The following is a 26306-nucleotide window of genomic DNA, read 5'->3' on the forward strand; positions in this document are numbered from 1 at the left end:
TCCCTCCTAGATCCTCTGTAAGTTTTATGGAATCAAGGAAATTTCATCGTCAGTTCTCAACCCATCATCTCCTCGGTGGTGCATCTGGTCGGGGGTGATGAGGTGGTGTCCTCAAGGTGTGGGTTGCAAGTGCTGGTCTACGCTTGGGCTTCTGCAGTGCTGCCCTGGGAGGTGGGAGCAGCCAGGATGGGAACCGCTGCTGGGATGGGATGGGATGGGACTGGGGCCAGGGCAAGACAGCTTCCACGGGGGAGTGTTGAATTAAAGGGTGTGCGAGGAGCTCTCCAAGCAGGCAGGCTTGCTGCATTCCTGTGAAATATGGCCTTACAAGTCCTTGAAGGATTTATTGTTTTCCGGGCACTGCTGGACCCAGTCCGATAGGCTGGATATAGGAAGGAAATGACTCAGTTGCTCAACAGACAAGTGCAGCTTTGAAATTCAAAGAGGCAGGAGACAGCTGAGAGGCTCCAACTCATTCCCATCGGGAGCCGGGTCCCTGTGTGTCTGTTATTCTTTGTGCACAGCACTTGGGGGTCGCAGCCGGGACAGGGCAGGGGGTGGGGAGGGAGGAGGCTCTGCTGGGCAGCGGTCACACTGCGAACCAGCTGATGCCTCAAAACCCTCCGGGGTGAGAGGTTTTGCCATGGGAGAGCAGGTGATGGCAAGTGAAGCTGGGGGCCGGTGAGGGGCCAGGCTGTGGTGGTGGGAGCAGCTGCTGGGCTCCGCATCTGCCTGACCATTGCCAATCAATTGCTGCCCCGGGGGCACAGCGTGGGGCACAGCTTGCAGCCGTCTAACAGCTTTGAGGTTTTCTAAGGCACGTTTCCCACCCGTGACAGGGTGCAGAAGCTCAGTGAGCCTTCTTGCAGATGAACTGCGTGAGGAGTTTGGGTGCTGCAGCTCTCGCGTCTCCTTTCCTCCCACCCATGTTGTCTGGAGCTGGCCCCACGGTGCCCGGCTTTGGCACTGCGGTCTGAGCTGTGCAGGGGTTTGCATAGCTGGTGATTTTGCAAGACAAGTTCAGGCTTTTGGGACCTCTAAGCCATCAAGGTGTCCAGTCCCTCTGTAGCCTTATGCTGTAACTCCTGGCTAATGTCAGACATGGAAGTAAGCAGATGCTTTCTCCATCCTATTATCAGTTTGGTTGGAGAGAAAAAGAGAAATTTTTAAATGACAGAAAGATCCTTAGCAGAGAAACAAGAGTTAGTGTTAAAAATAAAGAAAACAAGACAGCTTGTTTCATCTAAACAGAAGGGTTATTAAACAGGCTTGAATTAATCAGTGATCTGCCAGAGCTCTGAAATTGAAAAGCAGGGCAGAGGAGCATGGAGCAGATCAGTGGGAAGAAGCCACTTTCTTGAGTAGACGTTGATGTCCAAATGCTGTAGGAGAGGAGATGATGTTCAGCTGATGGTGGGACGGAGATGAGATGGCTCCAGCCTTTGGGGTCCTTGGCTAGAGCTCAGAACATGAGGCTGGGGGTACCTGACTGCCAGCACTGGGACCCCCCCAGGCACCGATGCACAAGACCAGTATGCTGGGACCCTACCAGCAACCAGCCGCTGTCCGCGTGGCTGCGAGCTCTGCGATGGCCACTGCTTGTCACGCTCGGTGAAGCAGACTGGGCAGGCAATGGAGATAGGTTACATTTCCCAGGCTTCAGGCACCTCAAAACACTTTCCAAAACTCCATCAAGCATCCCAGTGATGCACTTAAAAGGGCAGGCAGCCCTGTGCCAAGAGGCTTTGAGAGGTAAAGGCACTTCCTTCTCGTCGCTGACAAAGCTGGTGTTGATTGCAGTTCATAGCACATCCTTCCACTGAGACAGGCCAGAGGAGGGCTGGTTAATGGCCCCTGAAGGGTTCTTCAGTGCTGTGTGGCTCTCTCCTGCACCAACCTGTCTGCTTCGGTTTTGTTGTTAATTTAAGGGCTTTTTGCAGTTGTGTTCTGCCTTCCCAAATCCTCGTGATCCCACGGTGGAGCCTGGAGGATAATTTCTTCTGCTTCTGTGGTGGGACTGCCAGCACTGTGAGTGTCAGCTGAGATTTGGAGTGAAGCAGTCACGTAGCAGAGACGAATCTCTCCCTTCGCATGTTCTTCCACTTCCCATCGGGATGGCTCCTGCCCCGGTTTGGTGCCGTACCATCCCTACCCTCCCAGTGTGATGAGGAAGGCACAGTGATGGACAGCATGATGGCCTGTGGTTGTGTAGGTAACTTGGTGGTTATTGCTCATAATCTCAAAAGATAATCCCGTTCTGGAGTGGCGTGGAGCATCATAACCAGTAAACACCTCTTGGATGGGGAAACATGCCTAAATGTGCACACAGGCAGTGGTGTCCTCTTAATTTCAGTGCTGCTGGCTGAGGGAAATCTATAGCTGCGCAGTTGGGGATTCAGCATCTCAGAACCTAATTTTAACAAATGTACAATTTCCTGGTTTACTTAGGTAACAGCACTGTGGCTACTGTGTAAATACATCTGGCTGCCGTAGGGAGTGTTGGGGATAACGAACACCACTCACTGTACAGGGCTGGCACAGCCAAAGGATTTCTGTTTCAGGATTTCTGTTTAATGGAGTGGCTGGGGACCCATTTAATTTGAAGCTGGGGTTCTTCACTTGCCTGTGGTGCACTTGGAGTGAGGCCAGGAGAAGCTGCTGCTTATTTTTCTCCTCCAGTTCGGTGGCCGCTCTGTGATCTTCCCTCGTGCTGCACTGTAATATTCTCTTGTAATAAACTGCAGCTGGATGTCACCTGGGGAGACAGTGCTGGGCTGAGGCTCAGGAGATAAAACTCCTAGCTTTGCCACTGGGACCTTTTGACTAGCCTTGGGCAAATCATTTAATCTGCTTGCACCTAAGGTCACCATCCATTAAATTCTGTTTTGTTGGGAATAAAGTCCATGAATAATCAAATGATGTTCAGGTGCACCAGTGAAGAGGGGCGGATAAACCCCAGTCTGTCAGGACTCGGGTAAGAAACTAGAGGCAGCGCTTTCTAAGGGACGTGCTGACCTGGATTGCCTGGAGGGGTGGTGGACTCTGTTTCTGGAGGTCCTTAAGGACAGTTAGAGAAATGTCTCTTGAATGATGATTATAGCTGGTCTGTGTAGCAGGAGAGTGGATTAGAGAATCGCAGCTTTCTGGCCGCAAACTTTTATGATTTAATGTTATCCAAAGCCAGTGACCTGTTTACACAGGTTTGAATGAAACTGAGACTTCCCAAAACTTGAATAAAGCAGCTATGAAACTGAAGAAGTGTTAAATTTTCCCTTTGTATCATACTTCAAGGCAACCAGGAAAATAAGGGTCTGTTCTGCTCCGTGCTCCGGTGCATTGTGTTGTCGCCAGCCTTGGGTCTGTCCTCGGGGACTGCATGGTGAATAAAGTCCTCTTTTCCCAGCACCTCTCTTGATGCAAGGTAATTTATAAGCTATTTCGCAGCAGTGTACTTAAAGCTCAATAGCTGCCAGCTGTGGTTTCTCAGATAGCAGGTGTCAAGTATCAGCACAGGGAAAGAAAAAGGTGTCTAATTTCTGCCACCTAGGTGTCCTTGGTTGATTATGAATTTTTCTGGACATCTTTTGGGGTTGGTGGGTTAAATGTCTCCAGCTGCACTGCACAGCTGGGTGTAAGCTGTGCTGAAGCCACAGCTGCGGTCCTGCTTTAGATTTGCCAGAGGAGCCAGTGCTCCCTTGGAGACAGTGATGATTTTATCAAAGAAATGCCTCCTTGCTGTGTGGCAGGGATGCTTCAGCTTCCTTGGGGGTCAAGAGGTAGCCGTGCCTAGGCTTGCTTGTCACCAGTGTCAGGGGAGAGCAGCTCTGCTCTGCTGAACAATCTCTGATCAAAGTTTATGAACACAGACGCACCAAGAAGCGCTAAACCAGTCCCTTACGCGTACTTTACTGCAGTGCTTTATTCCTAGTAACTCCCTTCTGAGTTTCCCATCAAAGTGCATCATGTATGCATCGAACATCCAAGTGCCTCATGTATGAAAGCATTATCTCCATTTCACAGGCAGAACAACTGAGGCTGAGCAACACCACTTGTCCGAGTCTGGGACAAAGCCAGGAGGAACGTCAGGTCGGGGTGCCGTGCCGTGCTCTCCAAAATGCAGTTGCAAAGATGGGGCTCACAGCAGATCTCTCGCTGGGATTTTCTGTTTCCCTTTACTCCAGACCTGTTGACATGTGTGTGTTCAAGGGGGAGATGAGGGGGAGAGGTGGCTTATCCGGTATGCATTGTACAAACAGTATCTGAAGTCTGGACAATATGAACAAATTTTGTGCATAATTCATGCAATCATGTTTGTTATCAGGGAAATGCCTTTTCATGGCTGGGTTTTGTTCTTCCCCTCCTCTTCCTTGTCCCAGGGCTGGAGGAAGCAATAGTCACAATACTGTATTTTGCCCTCTTAACTCTTTCTCAGAAAGCTGACAGGCCTGTGAAATACCATCCCTGTGAATAAGCAGCTCCGGGGAAGTGGGGACACGGCTCCTGGTGCGTCCTGCCTGCGGCCACCAGCACAGCCCCCAGAGCGGGGACAGGTGCTGCCAAGGGACAGCGAAGCAGATGGGTGAAGCATAAAGGTGGTTTTCAGCCCCAGACCCCAAGGGTTTGGTGCTGCATGTTACCCTGTAGGAAAGGCTTGCAATTTGTCATCCCTGTGGTTCAGTAACCTCTGTAGAGACCTCAGACCTGATGCCAAGCACCTCGCTGGTGATTTAAACTTGCTTTTATTGTTGTTAAAAGTCTAAATATTCTAAAGACAAAAAGAAAAGGCACTAAGAGCCCTCCTCATTGCTTTGTATTACAAACCTGTAATTACTTGATGTCAAGCTGCCAGTAACTTCAGTTGGTGTCGAACTCTGAGGCGAAGGATGGAGCTGGCTGTCGCATGCTACCTGGGTTTAAAACGCTCCGTTGCTGCCCTTGTCTTCCTCGGCATGGCTGCTGCCGTGTGCGATGGGTGCTGAGGCTCTCAGCTGCAGGACAGCAGGGAAAATCCTCTGCTCAGGGCTGCAACGTGCCAGGGCTTCCCTTGTTGGAGAAAGGCAAAGACATTGAGAGCGGGGAAGGGATTTGTGTGAGGGGACATGCAGGTTTCTGCTGGGTAAGGGGGGATTCGGCAGCGCTGGGCTCATCTGGCTGCAGTGGCTTGGCCAAGGAGGAAGGACTGAGACCGAGACCTCCGATCTGGGCTGGAAACATCCCATAGCTCAGAGATGCTTAGATCAGACAGTTTGGCTCAGAGCTTTTGTCTGTGTAAACCAAAACAAAACCCTGTTAATTATTGTAAGGTCTTCCTCCATAGCTGACAAATGTGTCCTGAATATCACTTCTTCAAACAGCATAAATCACTATGGCAGCATTAATGGTTGGAAAGGTTTCTCTGAAAAATTCCCGATGGGCTCCAGGAGGGATGCAGACCCAGCACGCGTGTTCTCACTTGTTCTGAAGAAATGGCCAAACTCTCAGCTTTTTTTCCTTGTTCCAGTTGGCAGACGCGATATGGAGCCAATGCAAAGAGAAAGGGTCAGGCTGATGCAAGGGTGAGGTTGTTCCAAATGGTTTGTTCTTGTATTTTGGTTTATATAGTGTAGCCTGCCCTTTTGGTGACCCTTTTGATAATTCTGGGGGATTTTTGACAGCCTGGTGACCTGCAGGGGGAGGTCAGCAGCCGAGCCAGCCTGTCTCCCAGCTCCTGGCCTCGCAGCAATGAATCTTATTTGACTATAAAAAGCAAAAAAGGCAGAATCCACCTCCAGCTTAGAAAGCAATCACGGGCCCATTGTCCTGCTCCCCACAAGCTCCGTTATTTCTCAGGAGGCTTCATTCTATGAGGCAAGTCCCCAAACCCATGTGGCCTTAGGAGAAAAAAACGTGGTGGGTTTTATTGCCTGCTCTGCTCCCCCTTCGTGGGGTGGCTGGGGACCTCAGTGGCCTCTGGGCTGGGAGCGATGCCGGGGCAGCCTGGGAAAGGCACATGGCACTGGGATGCTGAGAGCTGGGATGGCATTGGTGGGGATGCTGGTGTCGGTGGGGACGAGTTTGCTGTGTCTCGGAGGTGCCAGGGCTGTAGTTGCTGCCTCCTCCAGAGGGGATGGAGTGTCCCAGGAGCACAAGACACGCTGGAGCGTAGATGATGCGTGAGGGCACAGCGGTGCTGGCGTGGGGCTGTGGATAAATCACTGCTCATGAGACCAACCCTACCCCAAAAGAAAAGATACTGCAAATGCAGCTGCCACACTGGTGACATCAAAATTGTTCCTTTGATCCGTCATTTTCCACAGGAGATTCTCTTTTTGGTTTTGCTCTAATTTTCCTTTTTATCTCCCTCTTTTTTTTTTTTTTTCTTTTTTTTTTTTTGGTGTGCATAAAGTACCACTAATGACAAACTGTGGTGCCCGTGAGTGAGTGACAGCTGAAATAAGAGAAATGACTAATCGGGCCTCCTGAAGCCCTGTCGCATGGAGATTAAGTGAGCCCTTTTTTCTTCCCCCCTCAATAAGAATCATGGGCATTTGAATAATAATATTATAGTCTCCATTAGGATGACAGTGGGGGAAAAAAATTGGCTCAGACCTGTGATTATTCCTTCAATCTAATAATTATTTAAATACCAGATAACTCCTTTCAGCCTAATTGAGGCCTTTCAGCTGCTTGGGTTTATATTGTGTCCCTGAATTTACTCTCTCTTTCACCTTGCGTTACTAATAGCTTCAGATTGCTTTTAAGGCCATATTTTAAATTTGCTTCCAAAATAATAGGAAAAATTAATGGTCAAATAGTATTAAGGATCAGACTTAAAATCACCCACTGTCCTGGTTCCCTGGCGTTTACCTCCCCAGCTGTACCCAGCCGTCCCCATAGGACATGCGCTGGGTTTCTGCTGGTGTTTGGTAGCTGTATCACTGAGCACTGCTTCATCCGTGTTCTGCACCCCCGTGTCCCCCCCCTCCTGCCCACCCTGACCCCTGGGCAGTGGGGTGACGGAGAGCCAGGGATGGATCATCATCCCCTGGCTCATTTCAGTAGGTTGTCAGCTCATGGCCATGCTCTGTCATCTTAAAATAATGTTTGAAAATGCAGATTCTTCTTCCTGGATGATCCCTCTTGCCTTTGGCAGTGGCTGTTCACAAATACCCTGCAAAACCTTCACTGTAAGGCACCGCATAGAAGTTTGGCTTCAGCTGACAGCTCTGCTGCACAGCAGCTCCAGCCTGGCTCCGGCTTTTGCACTGGCTCCGGGAAAGAGAAAGCTGCTATGGGCTGAGTGAAGAGCTGCCATGTCTCATACATATATTTGTATGTAAAATTTAATTATTTAAAGTCATTAATTTCTAGCTTGCGCTGTTCTTGTCTCACTTTGCAATGGAACAGCTTTTCTAAAAATCGGAAAGCTGCTGAGCAGGAAAACTGTCGTGCGCTGCTGAGCTTTACAGTGGAGCCTCCCCATTCCCTGCAGAGCCTCCTTCGCTTTCTGGACTCCTCCTGACCCAGAGCCCTCTGCCCCAGAAGCATCTCTCCTTCTCGGGGAAGGAGAAACTGAGGTAGGCTTCATTCTGGGGCTCCTGTTAGTGAGGGATACTTTGGCCTCGGAGGAGAGCCCCCCTGTGCTGCCCCTGCCTTCTCTGCCCTCCCCACAGCAAGGGCAGTTGGGTGGCCACGGCTGAGCGCTTGCCTGGGGTACCCTGGTGCTGGAGGCTTCTTGTGCATCGATCTGGAGGTGCTCTGTCACTGACTCGATGGCTCCACAGGGCTCCTGTATCTGCAGCTCTCGTGCCAGCTTTTCTGGGCTCCTCTCGAGCTCCTCCGTGGCGCGGGGTTCCCTGCGTGTTTGTGAGAAGGCACCGCGCTGCTGGCTGGCATCTCCCCACCAGTGACACGTGTGGACTTCTTGGTGGCTCAGGCTGCACTGCCACGTTACCCAAGAACAAACCTGCTCTGAGATCCCGGTGGCCATATCAGATCATCGGTGCCCACCGCAGGTCACCAGCAGCCCTCGCGTGGGTGGGCAGCATGGAGAGCCTTCCTCTGAGCAGATGCTCAGGAACTGTTTGATTTGTGCCCTTTTGACACAATAAATGTTTGGCACAACAAATCTTTATTCTGGATTCAGAGAATAGTTTTGGGTGGGATGTTTGGGTGGGAAATTTAATGAGAAGAGCCGGCGAGGTCACCCCGGTGCTGTGGTGGCATGTTCAGGCCCGCAGCGCAGGCAGCTGTTTTCTGCCACAACAATCCAAACAGCAATCAGAATGCAGCAGGGTCTGCGTCCTAGCTGGGAGAGAGAAACCGCTTCAGCCAAAGGTGAAAATTAAGAGACTGGAAATAAGAAGCAAGCAGCCGGGGAAACGTATCCCTAAGCAGAATGAGAAACCCATTACCGCTCTCTTTCTCCTGTCTTGTCAGTGACACCAAGACGTGCAGCCCAGGGACAGAGCTCCTTTGTCACCTTTCAGAAACACCCGTCTCCGCTCCCCGGCGTTAACAAGCCTAAAGAGCGGCCATTCGGTGACACTCGCTTATGAGCTCAGTGGAGGTTTTCAGCAGTGTGAATTATTTTAAATACCAAAAGGGAGATCAGCATCAATCAAAGCGGTGGCTGCCCGCAGGTGAGGACAGCCAGCCTGGGCTGTGCTCGGGAGCAGCCTCCTGTGTTTCGCACAGGGCAGGCAGCAGTGTCAAGTCTGCGCAGGTTTCTCCCTGGTGTGCACGCCTGGGGCTTGCATGGCCGTGGTGGGACTTTGGTGCAGAGAGGGTGGGTGGAAGGTGACTCAGCCTCAGCCTCCTCCCAGGGCTGGTGTGACCCTGCGGTGCCGTGAGGTGGTAGAGGACATCTCTCCCCAAGGCGGGCTGAAATGGTTCCTTTGATCATCCAGCCTGGAGCGTGTAAGGAATCATAATTTGGGATAAAGGAGAACTTTGCAATGCTTTTCTGAGTCTGGGCAGTCAGACACATCTGTGGCGCTGAGCAAGACTGAGGTCAAGCCAGGAGTACAAGTCACGGTCAGGTCTAGAGATGATAACAAGGATGAGAGATAATCCAGTGACCTCTAGGCAGGTCTGTGGTGACAAGGGAGGTGCAGAGCCCCCGTGCAGGGATGTTTTTGGAGCCCTTACATGGTGCCCACCTCGGAGCATTGTTCTGCTGGCCCCACAGCTACTCTGAGCAGCTCTGCTGAGCCAGGTCCTTGCTGCCTTGCAGGGTGCTTGTCTGGCATCGCTTCCAGCCGCTTTGTGTTAGCCCAAGGTGATGCTGAAAGTCTGGGGCTGAGCTGGGAACTGAGCTGATACCTCCTGCGTGGGATGATCCAAGCCAGACCCCCCTCAGATGAGACAGACATGGAAATGCATGGATTTTGATTGTCTTTAAAGTTCATGGTTTTGCTAGGGGAGTCTGCCACCTTAGCAGAGGTTCTGGGTGATGAGGTGGAGCAGACAGAGGGTTACAAGGGTCCTCTTCAACAGCTACTGTGTGCACGCTGTCCGGAAGGGCGGGTGGAAAGCTCTGGTGTCAACATGCCTCACGCAGGCGACGTGTCTCGGAGGTGAACACCCGCTTCCTAAGGAAATTCCAACCTCGTGATTCCTAACTCGGCCTGACAGCCTCCTGCATGAGCAGGGAGGATGGGGCCAGGGGCCAGCAGGGCTCCAGCTGTCCCTCAGGCCTCAATGAGGTCTAGGTGCTTTGGGAGCACCCACAGAAACAAAAGAAACAACAGAAACAAAAAAACCCAACCAGACACGCCTGGCTTTCATGCCTTGTTTCTACACAGATTTTGGCCAGAGGTCTCCAGCTCGTGTCTTGCCTTGCCTTGTCTGTGCGGGTGAAAACACGCCAGTTGAAGGCGACCCTACTTCTGACTTACATGTAACGCTATCAGGAAGGGCGTACGGGCAATTTCTTTGGCATTAGGTCTTCTGGACCCAGTTTCCCAGCTGTTGCTTTGTGTAGGCTTCAACCATCACCTGCGAGTTCTGTTAGAGCAGGAAATTTGTCCGAGGCTCCCAGTCTGTCCCCTGCCCGTGGTGCTGCTGGCAGCGCTCGGCTGCAGGTCTGACCGTGTGTCCCCATGCTGGTGACAGCTGCTTTTCCAGCAGTAAAGCACCTCGTGAAGGCTGCGAGGAGGTTTTGCCTGAAAGGCACCTGCAGAAGTTCTTCTGGCTCTGGGGAGGGGTGGAGGGGAGATGCTGGCGGCTTTGGTGTGTATGTGCTCAATGAACTTGCCTGCATGAGACTTCTTCCTCAGGTTTCCAAATGAAATAGAGGATTTAAAGGTAGAAAACACCTCTTATTTCCTCTGTTGCTTCCAACAACATACCCTGCAGGAGGTATCCTTTTAGCCAAGATTGCAGATTGATGGTTGGGTGTGTAAGCTGCGGGCTTTGTCTTGGGCTGAAGCTGATTATCCCCTCCCGTGGCTGAGCAGAGTACATTACAAACAGCTAAACCACATAACAAATTAACACGCAGAGGTTGAACCAAGTGGCAAAACCTCAAGCTTGAGCTGTTTACCAGTAAGTTAGGAGTCCTGCTTAATTCTTGTTGGGCTTAGAAACATCCTTCCTTTATCTCAATGATTGTGTAATTACAAAGCCTCCTTTGAATTTTATCTGCAGGACGCACTGGATCTAATCCTTTGCTCCGTGTGTTTCTTCTCCTTTCCCAGAACCATGTGAGGGACATTGCTGGGTCACAGCACGCGCGCGGGGAGCACAAAGTTTGCCTTTCCCAGGATGGATCAGAGGAAGAACTGGCCTCGGGTACCGGACTCTGATGGCTGGTCGGTGGCTTTGCTGTGTCTCTTCCTGGCATCGCTCTCCCGAAATGTGTCCAGCAACACCTTGTTCAGCACTTTCCACTCTGAGAACCGGGACTGGACGTTCAACCACTTGACTGTCCACCAAGGCACCGGGGCAGTCTACGTCGGAGCTATCAACAGGGTTTACAAGCTTTCAGGTAACCTGACTATTCTGGTGGCTCATAAAACTGGTCCTGAGGAGGACAATAAATCCTGCTACCCACCCCTCATCGTCCAGCCTTGCAGCGAGATCCTCACCCTCACCAACAACGTCAACAAGCTGCTGATCATTGACTACTCTGAGAACCGGCTGCTGGCCTGCGGCAGCCTCTACCAGGGGGTCTGCAAGCTGCTGCGCCTGGACGACCTCTTCATCTTGGTGGAGCCCTCGCACAAAAAGGAGCACTACCTCTCCAGTGTCAACAAGACGGGCACAATGTACGGTGTGATCGTGCGTTCGGAAGGTGAAGATGGGAAGCTCTTCATCGGCACGGCGGTGGATGGGAAGCAGGATTATTTCCCCACCCTCTCCAGCCGCAAGCTTCCCCGGGATCCAGAGTCATCAGCAATGTTGGATTACGAGCTCCACAGTGACTTCGTCTCATCCCTCATCAAAATCCCCTCAGATACCTTGGCCCTTGTTTCGCACTTTGACATCTTCTACATCTATGGTTTTGCCAGTGGCAACTTTGTCTATTTTTTGACTGTCCAGCCAGAGACCCCAGAGGGTGTCTCCATCAACTCCGCCAGCGACCTCTTTTACACGTCTCGCATCGTCCGTCTCTGCAAAGATGACCCCAAGTTCCACTCCTACGTGTCTCTACCCTTTGGCTGCGTCAAGGGGGACACGGAGTACCGCCTCCTGCAAGCAGCGTACCTCTCCAAGCCAGGAGATGTGCTGGCCAAGTCCCTCAACATCACGGCCCAGGAGGATGTCCTCTTTGCCATTTTCTCCAAGGGGCAGAAGCAGTACCATCAGCCCCCCGACGACTCTGCGCTCTGCGTCTTCCCCATTCGCACCGTCAATGCTCAGATCAAGGACCGCCTGCAGTCCTGCTACCAGGGGGAAGGCAACCTGGAGCTCAACTGGCTGCTGGGCAAAGACGTCCAGTGCACTAAAGCGGTAAGGATGCTCGGGCCGTGGTAGCCCTCACGAGCCGGTATCAATGCCTGGCCCTATGGAACACGAGCTGGCAGAATAAGATTGATCTTTCTGTGCCTCAGTTTCCCTGAACACAGAAGAGACACGGTAGTCCTTTTCCCCTTTAACTCATGTTCTTATCAGACAGTTGGTGGTGACAGTGAAAGGAAGGGGTAGCATTAAGGCAGATAAATGAAGGCCTGCAGTTTGCTGAAGGTGTTTGCTGTTCCCAGCCTGGGGCTCTGGAAGCTGGAGGAAGGCTCTCGCTCCTCCCAGAGCAGGAGGGTGGTATCAACAAACTAACAAGATAAATACAAATGACAGTTGTGTCTTTTGTATTTTTATTCAGCTGATTTCTTTAATCTTGATTCACATGCAGGTTGTTCCTGGCTTGGGAATCTCTGGGGCCTTCTTTTGCCAGGCTTATTAAGTTTGGCTGCTGGGAAGAAATAAACATGGGCTAAATGAAATGAAAGAAGGAAAGCCAAGAGAAGCTTGAGTGCTGGCTTGCACAGGGGAGAGTCATCCCGTCATAGTTACAACTAAATGGGCCTGAGCGTTTGGTAGTTAATGTCCCTTGTGGAATATATGTGGATCGCAGTCAGTGTGATGGCGGGTGGCAACCCATGTCACCACCCCGCTGCCTGTGCCTGTAGGAACTCACTTGAGCGATCTCGGCTAATACAGCTTGATAACCCTTAGCTGTCAGCAGAATGATTTTCCCTCGTTCGAGGCAAGTGGCGTTCTAGGGAGAAGCCAGCGTCCACGTTCCCTGTGCCGCAGAAAGGAAACTGAGGCACAGAGAGGTGGTTTGTAGGAGGGTGCACAGCTGGGTGGTGGAAGGAGCAGGAGTGCATCTTCCCACTTTGCACTCAGGTGGTTTATGCTCCCAGAGCCTTTCCCTGTGTGCTCACCCACCTTCCCAGGGCAGCCAGGCTGATGCTTTCCACCAGCCCCCTGGTCACACAGAGCAGTTTTGTCTCTGTCCCGGAGCTGGGCTGTTTGTGCCAGAGAGGTGGCTACTCCAGGCAGGAGTGCACAGCAGTGTCCTCTCCTCCCCCGTGGCATGGGATCAGCCGTGTCCAGCTGTCCTCTGGCTGATGGCTGGCCTGAGCCCGTCCCACACCATGCGCTGCCGTGCTAGCGCTGCTGCGAGCTCTCACAGGGCTTGTGTGGCCTTCAAGGGAAGCCTGTGCAGACGTGGGGATGCTGAGCATCTCTCTGCTCGTACTACTCGGCATCTCTGGAAACTGGGTCAAGAGGACATGAAGTGAGTGGAGGAGGATGTTTCTGCATGGCCATGCAGCAGGGCTAAACCCATGAGAAACCTTGTAGATTTAGGAAATGAGTGGAAGTGTCTATTGGAGGTAGGATTCCTTCTCAGCCCTGTCCAAACACATTGTGCAGCAGCTGCGGAGTGTCTTGGCCTCAGGCAGTGAAGGGAGCAAGCCACTGAGGAAGGTGGCTGAAGCGGGCAAGGGTCCCTGGGCAGGGGGTGACGTGTTGGTGGCTCCCACCCTGCTGTCACCACCGCCAGCTCCCCTCCGTGTGAGCCCCAGTGCGTGGGGCTGCCCTGCGCTCTGCATTTCACTCACGGCTACCCCAAACCTCGTCTTTCCAGCCAGTCCCCATCGATGACAATTTCTGTGGGCTTGACATCAACCAGCCCCTGGGAGGCTCGACACCGGTGGACGGAGTGACCCTCTTCACCTCAAGCCGGGACCGGATGACTTCTGTTGCGTCCTACGTCTACAACGGCTACAGCGTGGTGTTCGTGGGGACTAAGAGTGGCAAGCTGAAGAAGGTAAGCTTATTTCCGTGACTTTGGAGAGCCAGGTTCTAATTTTCATTTCTCTCAGGAGGCTCTGATGTGTGTAGCTGCTGCTGTGTGTTACAGATGTTTCCCAGCATGAAACTGGGAGCCAGTCAGGAGCAAAAATCACAGGGTTTGTGTCACAGAGAGCTTTGCATTGGTGAGACCAAGTTCATCTGTCAGCGCTGTTAGTACAGTGGTTGCTGCAGCTTCTTTTGAAGCGGAGAAGTGCCCAGCCTAGGGAAAGGTGAAGCAGAAACTGCTGCGTGGTTCTGGAAAAGGGACCAAATGAGGCCACACAGTTCCCATCTCTTTGTGGCATCACACTCCAGAGCATCCCCTTGCATGGGCTGAGGGCACCTTCCCGTGCCTCCAGCCAGCGACCCTCTTCTGCAGCAGAGTAATACAGGTCCCAGTCTGCCTGTATATTACAGCATTACCGTTGTTTGTCTGGGTTTCTTGCATTTTGAGTGAACTGCAGTGTGTGTGTTTGTGGGGCTGAGGCAGAAATTATCAGGGCCGATCTGATCAGAGACAAGTGCAACTTCTGAGTACGAGTGAACCTCAGCAAGCTGTATCCAAGGTCTCAGATCTTTCCTCCTTTTTGACACACTGATGGAAATCTTGCGATAGTTTTGTTTCCCAGCAGTCCTTCTGCAAGTTGTGGAAGTGAGTGAGAAAGCTTTTGGTGATGGCAGAATTGCTGATGGTGGCAGGATGTTTGGTCACGGAGAGATAGGAATGGGTTAACTCGGCTGCTTTTGGAAACCAAGCCTCCAGGCAAAGTCCTACTGCTTCCCCCTGCCTCTTACCTCCTGCTCTTCCCTCTGACAGTTGGGTGATTGATGGGTCCTGGAAGATAACACTCCTCACTCTCTGCATCACAAAGGCAGGGGCTAGTTGCCCAGGGCAAAGAGATGCTTTCCCTGGTTTCCTCCCCCAGCACAGGATTTTGGAGTCCAACTGGGATCCCACCCCGAGGGCTCTGAATGCTCTTCAGTGAGCAGGGCACAAAGGCTGGTCAGGCCCAGCCATACATCTGTTGTGGTCCTCACTAGTCCTTTCTCGGGGGTTCCATATTTAAAACGAGCGTGGGAATGGCCTGGAGGTGCGTGAGCAGAGGTGTGTAAGGTCCCTTGTTGGTCCTCAGAGTTGGAGCTGCAGCTGGAAGCCAGCTCCTCCATCAGTGGGTGCAGAAGTCTGATCCAGCTCCAGCAAAACCAGCCTTAGAGATGCTGCTCTGGAAAGCTGAGATCCTTCAAATTAACCTAAAATATAAATGACAGCATTAGGTGAACCTGCTAAATGCAGACTCTGCTTCGTGGTACCAGGGAAAGAGTTAACAAACATAATCAACACCAGGCTGTTAATTTTTTTGTGTCCTTAAGCAGCAGGGAATTTCTTCCTCATCTATCCAGGAAGATACAAGGACAGGCAGATACTGCACTTGAATGTCTGCATCATTTTAATTACATCAGTTCATTAATATTCATTCAGCACTTTACAAGTGCTGAGTAGTAGTAAATTAGGTGCCTCCCTGGTGCCTCTCGAGTGTCAGTGGGGCAATTTTGAATGTGGGGGAGAGTGGGCTTGTAAGCAGAGCCCCTCTCCTCCCTGCCAGCCCCCCCACTGTGGCACATGGGAGCGCCGGGATTTTTGTAGCTAAATGGATGGAAGAGGCGCCTCAGCATATTGCAAATGCATAAGCTAGCAAGCTTCAAGGCAGCCATGCAGCCTGGTACTTGCTGTGTGCACTCTTTTGGGGGGGAGGGGGAGGGGAGGTCCCTCATTTGGAGGCAGTTAAAGCAAACAGCTTGTTGCCTGCACAGTAGGTATTTACTGTCCCGTCCCCTGAATTACGTAGGATTACTGAAGAAGCAGTCTGTCCAACAAGGTTTAATTCCTTGTGCTGTTCTACTGAATGCTTACCTTTTTGATGCAGAGTTCATCTATTCCCACCCATCCACCTCACTGCCCAGAGAGAGGGCTGCAGGGAGTCCTTCACCTGCTGCTTGAGCTGGTGGTAACCAGGCTTGAAGAAAACTGGTTCATCTCTCAGCAAATTCGTTCTAGGCTTTCGCTACAGTCAGGCTTTCCTGGCGTCGGCCAACCCCCCTGATTTAACATCTCTCAGAGGTGTCTGCAGCTGATGAGACCCATGCCTCCTGGTGTCCTGAGCTGCAGGGATCGCTGTCCCACCCTCCGCTGCGTGGGGCTGAGGATGATGTTGTTCTCTCGTGCGCGATCCTGTCCACACCTTTAATAAATTTTTCCTCATTTGACAGGTGGGATTAGTTTTTACATGGCCTAAGAGAGGCCACGTGAAGCGTAGGAAGCAGTTTTGCATTGACCTGTGGGGCTCGCGGGGCTCTGGCTGCAGAGGAGGCGTTGCAGACCCAGTGGGAAGTTTGTCCTCCAGTTTTTGTGTGTGTTCCAAGACCAGACTCATCTCTAAGTCAGCGAGTGCTCAGGACTGTAAACGTTTCCATATCTCCTCTTCCCCTTACGTGAAATAAGGATGGTAAAAATGTATGCACCTCTGTAAGTGCCAGAGATTTACAGATAGAGCCTTATCTCCTCCAGCTCACCACCTTGCATATCTACCTACACAATTAATGTCTGAAAGCTATGTCACACCTATTCCCTTTCCCACAGCTGTTGATTTACTTTGGAAGCAAGCTGATGGCTCTGTCTGGGGTTTCAAAGGAGACAGTTCAGTGTAGCCGGAGGAAAGAAGTTAGAGAGTCAGTTCTGAAATATTTTAAATTTGTCTGTGCTTCCCCAGTGAGAATTCGTTACCGAAAATGCTGCGTTATCTCACTGATGTCCTTCTTCCCATTAGCTATTCACCTAACTGCCTCCTGCCACGCTCCCTGGGAGAGCTGCTGCTGCTGCTTCAGCCTCTCCCCCGCAGGAGCTGAGTGCTGAAGGTCCCCAAGCCGCTGCCTGCCCAGGCATCCCTCGCTGCCTGCCCTCGGTGCAGCCCATGTTGTCTAGCTCTACCCTTTTTCTGTTCCTGGGCACGTTTGAAGTCCCTTTCTGCTCCTTTCAGCTGCCAGCGTGGACTGACATGTAGAGGAAGAAGTGTTCTGTGGGCTCGGGAGTGGCATGGAGCCCTGCGGCAGGGCTGGCAGGTCACTTTGTGCCTTTCAGAGCCCCGCAGGGTCCAGCTGATATGGGCAGCCTGGACAGGTCACCCGCGGAGTCCGCACAGCCCGGCTGCACGTTTGGTGTAGCCACGCTGCCCTGGAGGGGTGTTGGTACCAGAGCTGCCGACAAATAAGTCGATAATATCAGATAAGTCAGTTGACAATGAACGTGGCATCCTTCCTGCAGGGAACCAGAGCATTTGCTGGGGTCAGGGTTTGAGTTCAGGGCAGAGGGGGGTGCTTGTACCTGCTGGGGCTGGTCAGGGCTCCTCGCGCAGCTGGTGACACAGGGTTGTGCTTTGTCTGTCCTCCGTAACCGTCGAAGGGAGAAGGGTGACTCAGTGGATCTATTTTCCATTAAAAGCAGTGATGGAGGAGGAATTCTCTCACATAGCAGTGGCTGGGCTGGCCCACTGCCCCTCGCTGCAACCCACCCGCACGTGAGGCATGCCTCGGGCAGGGGCATCACGGCGGGCTGGGTGCATGTCCTGTGCAAAATAGCTGCACCCGCAGCTCCCCCCCCACCCCCCGCCCCCTGCTCCTTGGCAGCCTGCTGTTTTTTAGAACCACTGTTCCTCAGCAGTTTTCTCTAAGTGGGTGAAAAGCAAATGTGCTGATGATGCTGTGACCTTTCGGATGAAGTACAGGTACATGGGATGCAGTTCGCTGTGCAGCTTGGTGGTCCAGCTCTCCTTCCAAAGCATCTCGGCTCTGTGGCCAGGGGAGCAAGGGGGAAAGGGATCATGTTAGAGATGTAATCATTCATAAGTTGTGGATTTCTGCAGTAAAACAATTTTCATCGAGCAAAATTAGAAGAGACATTAATGTAACCGTTAACAGCAACTAACTGCTGGGGGGAGATGTGTCAGCTTGCTTGTTCTGTTTATGGACTTCATACAATTCCATCAATATTGATGTGTGATGCCTTTGATTTTGACACTAATCATTGCTATGAATTAAATTTGCAGCCATATAATTAGGACTGCTATTAATAGGGCCTCAAGCTAAGCACTGCTGTGCTAGTTGTCTTTTTCCTGATGGAAAACGGCATCCACGGAACTCGGCTAATGTGGTTTGCCTGGTAGATGCTGAGACTGATGTGAAAATTGTACTTGCTATAATTAGAGGGGCCCCTCTGAAAGGCAGATGTATGGGAAGGGTCTGACATGGTAGAGGTTTCCCAAGAACCGTACAGGAGTCGCCCTTAAACTTCCAAGTAGTTTGCTGCTCTTCTAAGATATATAGGCTTAGTGGGAGAGAGGAGCATTGCAGGAAGAGAGTAACCCTCACTCTGAAGGGCTGCTATTGCAATCCTTGTTTCCATTCCATCTCCCCTTCCTTGTGCAAATCTTTCCATTTATTTCTCCTGCCCGATGCTGTTTCAACTCTCTCTGTCCCTGTACATGCCTGGTTTCATCTCATCAGGCTGAGCACAGTGGCTGGGATAGCAGCATGGCTCACCACTAAAAATCAATCTTGTATTTCATCCCAAGAGGTCTGTTTCTTATTAGATCTAATAAATCAGTGAAGTGCCCTTCATTCAGCTTGTCAATGGAGGACATTGTTTGTGATCAAGAATAAATAAATGTCTCTTCTGTGTCTGACAGTGCACTGTCTATGTATTATTTTACCATCATGCTCTTTATGCCTGCTGTAGGAAAAAGGCAGTTCCTGCAGTGGGAGCCTGCAGCTTTGCCATCCCTTGCCTGTGCTCGTGAGAGCTGGGTACGCTCCTGGGTGGTGCATGCAATGGTTCCCAGGGAAAAGCAGTAATGGTGACGTTGTACGTGGTTTTCACCCAGCACTGAGTTGCTCCAGTGGCAGTAAGGCTTTGCTCTATGCACTTGAAGGCGCTCAGAGGCGTTGGGTATGCTTTTTGGTGCTGCTGTATTTATTAGAGCTCTCCAGGCGAGGGCTGAGGGACGGGCTCGGCATCCAGGGATTGCGTCTACAAAGGAAGCTGAAAGCGCTCGGCATTGTCTGGCTTCAGTGTAAACTTCGGTGCTACAGGCAAGGGCCCAGGTTTGGTTATTTCAGATGCCCCGAGGTGAAGGATAGTGTGTGCATCTCAATCCGCACCTGATCCTCCTGGATAAATGGGCGTCAGACACTGTTCCCAACGCCGGTAACGCGCTGTCCCAACGGCAGCTGCGCTGTACATGGCTTGAATTGATACTGGCATGCAAGGTCAGCCGTGAAGAGCTGCTGGGGATCTGTCTGCAGGAGAAGTGCTACAGAAAAATACCTAGTGCTGCAACTAGTTTTCATGACTGGAAGCTCACTCCTGTTTACCTGTTGAATTCCTGGATGCACAATGTGTAATGTCTGTCCTTGCTTTCAAGAAGGCAAACCTCCACTTTGCAAGGGACGATGATAACTGATGGGATTACGCACTCAGGGGAAAGGCGAACTTTAAGTGTGTTGTTACATCTTGGTATGTGATAGTTTTATTCAGCTTGGCTGATTTAATTTGTTCCATTAGTGGGAATAAAATAGATCTTTCACAATGAAATATACGTCTGAACCTGTCCTTATCTGACTTCATTCTATGGATGGTTATCTCATCCTTTTAATTTATCCTTAATTATCGCCCCCTCACACATTCTGTAGCACTTTAGGAAAAAAGGTCTGTTGCGTCAGTGTGTAGAGAAGCCAAGAGGACATCAGGCTGTTATTGAGCAGATGAAAATCATCCCTTTGCAGACACCTTCCGAAGGAGGTGCCCAGTTTTAGCTATAGGTTGTAAGGTCGGTGCTTTGCTGACTCAGTGATCCATCCATCGCCCTCGGAGCACAGACCTCTGTGTCCCAGAAAGGGTGTAAGATGGCAGATGATTCTTGCTTGACTGAAGAAGTTGTTTAATTGAAAGGTCTGAGAAACAAGTCTCCGTTTCTTGCCCTAGGACGTGAAATAAGGGGATATTTATTTGGTACTGTATTGCTGGTGATTTGCTCTGGTGTGGTCAGCGAAGGTGGGATAAACAAGGATTTTCCAGCCTCAGACAGTAATTCCTCTTTGCTTCCATCTGTGTAAAAAGGGTGCTGTCAATCTGTGTGTGCCCCAGGCGCCCGATGGTCCCTTACATTTGTTACTGTTAGTAGCCAGAAGTTGGAATCTTGCTTATTAATTGGTATTTCTGCGAGGGACTGTGAAAAGTGGCTGAAGCCAAAGGAGAGTGCTGGCGTGCGCGTTTCAGGGCTGGGGAAGGGGCAGAGCTGCCAGGTCCCTCTAGACTCTGGTTTTGAGCAGTTCAGGAACGTCCCTACCACCTCTTAAAGGCATGAAATTGGCCGCCTCCTCTCCCAACATTACTTCACTAGTTCTGTTATCTGTTGCCTGGCAGAGCAAGTAAAATAAGAAAAAAAGAGGAGCTGGCATGTTTTTTATAGCTGCTGGAGAGCGAAGGGGCAGGTGTTCAGGAAGTGCAATGTATGCGAAATGGAGCCAGGTGGGCTCGGAGTCTGCTTTAATCTGTTTCTTGGCGTACGAGATGGCGATGACTCTGGTTCTCACTCAGGTTCACGCACCTTGAAAAATCAGCTTGAAATTTTTGGAGTGCAACAATTACGTTTTATTCGTTTCTAAATGAAGTGGAGCTAGTAAAGGCTGCAAGTGGCTGGATGGCTTTATGCATGAAAAACAGCCTGCCTGAGAGATTGTGGAGTAGTTGGGTTGGAAGGGATCTTTAAAGGTCATCTAGTCCACCCCGCCCTGCCATGAGCGGTGAGATCTCCAACGACATCAGGTCGCTCAGAGCCCCGTCCAACCTGACCTTGAGTGTGTCCAGGGATGGGGCATCTCCCACCTCTCTGGGCAACCTGTGCCAGCGCCTCACCACCCTCATCGTAAAAAAAATAATCTTATATCTAATCTAAATCTAATCTCTTTTAGTTTAAAACCATTACCCCTTGTCTTATCACAACAGGCCCTACTAAAAAGTCTGTCCTCATCTTTCTTATAAGCCGCCTTCAAGTACTGAAAGGCCGCAATAAGGTCTCCCTGGAGCCTTCTCTTCTCCAGGCTGAAGAACCCCCAACTCTTTCAGCCTTTCCTCATAGCAGAGGTGTTTCATCCCTGTGACCATTTGTGTGACCTCTGGACCCAGTCCTGTGCTGAGGACCCCACAGGTGGACGCAGTGCTGCAGGTGGGGTCTCACCAGAGCGGAGTAGAGGAGGAGCATCACCATCCTTGAGCTGCTGGCCACGCTGCTTGTGATGCAGCCCAGGCACAGTTGGCTTTCTGGGCTGTGAGCACACATTGCCTGCTCACGTCCAGCTTTTCATCTACCGGTAGGTCCAAGTCCTTCTCCGCAGGGCTCAGCAGAGATCTCACCAGCTCTTCTGGCAACAACCAGCACCCCAGAGGCAAGGGGCTCCACGTGCTGAAAGGGGTTTCTCTCAAAGAACTCTTTGTGTATACTGATCGCTGGGGTTTGGGCCTGGCACCCCCTGTCAGAAGCTCTTGTTGATTGTTAAACACCACAGGCGTAGGACGAGTTCTGCTGGTGATCCTGTCCTGCTGGTGATCCTGTCCTGCTGGTGATCCTGTCCTGCTGGTGATCCTCGCAGGAGGTTTCCTGCTCTTGGGACAGGAGCAGGAGCACCCTGTGGCTCCACACGCCACTGCACTTTCCCTGCAGCATCTGCCTCCTGCTCCTGCACCGCCCTCAGCACTGGCAAAGTCCTGGGAGGTTTGACATGACGTCCCTTGGTGCATACCCTTAGGTTCAAACAATGTCTCGTGTCTCACCTTCCCCAGTGCTCTTGGAGTTCTCCTGCAGGCAGGAATAAAGCTGGGAGCAGCACCTGTGAGGGCAAAGGGAGCTGGGAGGTGCATCGGTCCATGTATTTTGGGACTAGTTACCAAAGTAACTGCTGGGACATAGTTACCAAAAAGACTGTTTTTCCCCCTTGTGCACATAAGTGTGGTTTTTCTTTTTTTTGTTAACATATTTAGAATTTAGATAATGAATCCCCACAGCTTGTATAAGAAGAGGTATTGTTTCCTTTATGAGCATGAAGTGAGGCAGAAGTTATTCCTCCTCCGTTTCATGCTAGAAGCAGAGCTACGTTTTCCTCTAGTTCAGTAATGCATTTCTTCTTGAAGTAACCTTGGTGGAAACTATCAGGAATCACCAAACTATTTTGTGAATTCACATTAGGTTTTCTGACTGTTCTCTGCTTTCCTCTGAGTATAAATCTGAAGAAGTTGCTGTGTTCTGGATGTTACTGGTTTTTGGGGGGTAGGGCAGTGTTAGACTCCTGCCTTTCTACTCATGACTCAAGAAGTTCATGCTTTCTTTACTATATATATATATATTTATTTTTTTTTCTGCAGGCTTTTAAAATCCTCAGAGGTCAAAATAACATGGGTTTTGGTCCATTTGTAAGATCTTAAATCCCTGGGTGGCAAGAAATACTGTGAGAAGCCCATGCTATGTTGCTTCTATAAATGCCTCCTTGAGGCAAAAAAAGGAATGTGGAAAACACAAACATGCTGGGAGAGGCGGGGGAATGTGCAGGAACAGTCCAGCGTGCTGGCACAGCCCCGAGCTGCTGCTGCTGCTGCAAAAAGGTTGGGATTTGGGGACAGTCGGGGAGTGTAATGCCATGCAAAAGCAGTACCGCCAGGGTTTGTGATGGGACTTGCCATTAGGCTTTCCCTTGTGCATCTGACTGATGCAGCCTTTAATATTCCCTCAATCCCACAATCAAGTTTACTACCCATTGTTGTTACGGTTGCTTTTTGCTGCCGGCCAGGGCAACGACAGCATTAGCAGGGCTGTAAAATACAGCATGGTTTGGGAAGGCAAATCCATCACCTGAACGTCTGCCCGATATTTATGGATGTGCCAGACAGGCGTGGATTGGATGCGGCCAGTCTCTATATTAGCGTTAGTCCATTACGCCTGTTATGATGCATAGTCTCCCCACCTTCCCCTGCCTTTTATTACCCTCTTTTCATTTCTACTGAGATGCATGGACAGGCAGATGCCTACGTTTCTCAGGCCTTCAGGGAGCTCTTTGCAGGCAGCCCAGCCTGAGCAATAAAGGTGGAAGATAAACCCCTGCTCGTGGTAGGGAGCTCCCGGGGCTGGTGAGAGGAACACTCGGGGGGAATTTTGCAGCAGGGACGTTCCCTAGGGTCTGTGGTCGGGCTGTAGGCTTTCCTGGCTGTGACTTGGACCAAAAGCACAAGACACCAAGTCTGAATGTGACCGCTGCTTATTACCAGCAGTGGTAGCAACTCCTGGCTCTTCTCCAGCCACCCCCTCCGCACGCGTGCTGTCCGCGGGTCTGATGCGTTCAGTCTTTCCATGCATTTCGGTTTTGGTTGTGGGCTTTTTTTTTTTTACCTCCACTGTCTCCTTAGCTGTAGGTTGGAAGAGTATGGTCATTCATTAGATGTGTCTCAAAGAAATCTGGGATGATGCTAATTGGGCAGGGAGGGAGCCACAACTAGTGGCTGGGGGAGAAAAATGTGGTGGTACTGTGAGGGTGAGGATGCTTGCATTCTTCTTCTTGTGTTAGCCACTAGTTTTATTGAGCTGACATTGAATGTGTCACTCAAGCTTGCAATTTTCTGCTCTATAACTTGAATTTGCACATTGTGATTTGCACCCCTGGCTCGAGGAGCCCTGAGGACACTGAAAGGGGTCAGTGGTCTGGTCAGAGAAGGGTCTGGCCTGGGACCCAGGAAACGTGGCAGTGATTCCCATCTGCCAGGCAGGTTTCCCTGTGCATCCATTCCCTCTCTCTAAAATAAAATCCTCATCCCAGCGCTGTGCTCCGGGGCCTGCTGCCAGCCTTGGGGTGCTGGCACAGCACCGACACTGTGCAATGCTCCCGAAAGAGGGGGTGCTGGCTGGCAGGGCCAAAGCCATCAGCCCCGTGGGGTTTGCAGGGGGCTTTGCACCGCTCTCCCGGTCAGCGCGGAGCTGAGGGCAGCTCGGGCAGCCTGCTGGGGCCAGGGGAGGACGGTGGAGGAATAATTGGCTGAGCGAGGGTTTAAGATTCCTCCGACATGCATGCAAACAGGAGAGCACAGGCAGCAGCACGGGCAGACCTGGAATAATTAGCAAATGTCTTCAGCAGCGTTTGTCCGTCATCCCCTGCCTGCACCTCAGCCGGGGACCCTGTCACCTTTCCCGGTTGTTCCTTCTCGCTTGGTTACATGTCTTTGCATCAAATAGATACACGCAGATGAAAGTGATGTGCATTTAAAATGAATGTACACATCATACAGCCTAGCTATATGATACTGTGTGGGATTTTTTTTTATTTTTTTTTTTTTGTGGTAAGCTGCTAAATTATTTATTGTGTGCTGGGCTTTAATCTCATAAACCTGCCTGCAGGCCCTACGCAAACCAGCCTAAGCATCCTCTTAAGCGTGCAAGTCAGGCAGCACAAAGCGCTGCCATGACTGTAGGTGGTAATTTTTCGTCTTGCCTCGGCCTCTTCCTCCCCCTCATCAGCTCATTAAAAGCAGTGGGGCCTGTTAAGTTGGTCATTGCCACTAACTTAGAGAGTGATTTGCATTTGCTGCTTGGAGAGGATGCCAATCCTGAGATCCCTGTTAGTCAGAAAGAACAAGAGTTGGTCCCTTGAGCTGCTCAAAGTAAAGAAAAAAGGGCGAGAGGGAGACACTGGGGTAAAACAAGGTCTTTCAAATAAACATCGCTGTGCCTCCAGCTGGGAGCACTTACCTTCCGAGCGGCTGGGAGTGTTCGCAGCCTGCACCCTCGCAGCTCTGAGTTAACATTTGGCTGACTAATGCGATGTTTGCTTTTGCTAGTCATCCTGCAGCCAGTGGCTTATTAGTGGAAAAACAGAGCATCCTTTTGCCTGCTTTCAGTTCTGAGTTTCTTTGATGCTTTTTGCCTGATGCTTTTAAAGCTTCCCACTCTGAGACACTTTGTACCACAAATACAAGTGAGTGTGCAGAAGCGAAGGGGCTGTCCTGGTCTTGTACGCTTAAATTAGCGAACGGCAGAGTTGGACTAAAACCAGAGTCCCCTCCTCCCACCTTTTCCTTTCTTTTGACTCTCAGACCAATTGCACCTCTTGAGTATATTTGAGCTAAATCATTCTGCAGAGCTTTAAAGCCAAAGGACAGCAGACTGACCCTTCTCTGGTTTTCTTTTTATGCTTTCTTTGTGCAGAGGCTTTCATACTGGGAATTCGGTCTTGTTATTGAGAAATAAATAATTAGAATAAGCTGGAAGGAACAGGTTAAGGGACGGGTATAGCAGAAGACAGAGAGGTTTGAAAGACAGACAGGCAGACTGCTTTCTGCCTGTGGTTTCCCCACCAGGAAAGGGGATAACATCACTTTCTAACTTTCCAAGGAGTTTGTCTGAAAATTGCTCTGTAGTCCAAAGTGCAAAGAAAAGAAAATAAACACCGAGCTTCACTGTTAATAATCAACTGATAAATATGTTTAAATTTCCTGTATTTTGGAACAAATCACATCCCATCACATAGGGCACAGCTGATGCTTGCCCTTGGTTTTGACGAGGCTGCCAGCTTTGGAGCGCTGCTGTGTCGGGGTGCGGGTGTGGGGCTAATGGTGAGACAGTCCCAGTGCTGCCAGTTTCCCGGCACAGGCACCACACCGGTGTTTTATTCATGATGCTGTTACTCTGAGGAGCTGTGGAGAATTTCTTGCAGTGTTTTTGTTTGCTGCTGGAGCTGTGTCCTGCAGCTTGGGCTTATTAATTAAAGCTGAAGTGGAGATTCCCTCAGCTTGCTTCAGCCCAGCTGCTGTGAGAGCTGACCCCATGTTTTCACCACTTTTCCCATTGAACTAGTAGGACATTTGCTCAAGGGACAACAGTTGTCATCTCCTGTTTCCCTGCTGCTGGTTGAACTCAGCGAGTGGGATGCTGCTGTGTGGGGAAGGGCCTGAGGGTCCCGAGTTCCTTTTCTCACTCCAGGAAGCTGTTCAGGAGCATGGCTGGGGACTTACCAGCTATAAACTCCAAAGACTTAACTTTGGACTTATTTTCAGCAGCTTGGACTGGATTTACCCCTCCCTGCAAGAGTGAAGCACTGACCTTTAGAGAAGCTGTGAGGCTTAAATGATTACAGCATGGTCAGAGAGGAAGGTATCCACCTAACTAATAAAAGCAAAGTGTTTGATATTGGTAGCTGAGAGAGCAATCAAATCCTCTGCGAACAGGGGAAGCCCTGTTTCCACTGGGGGGGTTTGGCTGGGGTTAGGCTGATACCAGCAGCTTCAGAGTCCGGATTGCCATGGAAATGCAGCAGCAATGGCTGCAGAAACTGTGTGCAGATACAGGGCAAACAGCACAAAAAACTAGTTAGGGGGTGCAAGAATAGTGGCTCAATATTTGCTTGAGAAAACAAACAAGCTTAATGTTTTTCAAGTG

General features: G+C 50.8%; 1 protein-coding gene across 1 annotated transcript in view; it reads left to right on the top strand.

Annotated features, from left to right (window-relative positions):
• PLXNA2 (plexin A2) overlaps nucleotides 1-26306 on the top strand; it is a 173881-nt gene that overhangs the window by 10614 nt on the left and 136961 nt on the right. The window contains 2 exon segments of the mRNA XM_040616779.1: nucleotides 10680-11934; nucleotides 13574-13756. Coding sequence (XP_040472713.1) covers nucleotides 10747-11934; nucleotides 13574-13756 — 1371 coding nt within the window. The 5' untranslated portion in view covers nucleotides 10680-10746.

The sequence above is a fragment of the Falco naumanni genome, chromosome 17 (assembly GCF_017639655.2).
Source record: "Falco naumanni isolate bFalNau1 chromosome 17, bFalNau1.pat, whole genome shotgun sequence".
Lineage (NCBI taxonomy): Eukaryota > Metazoa > Chordata > Aves > Falconiformes > Falconidae > Falco > Falco naumanni.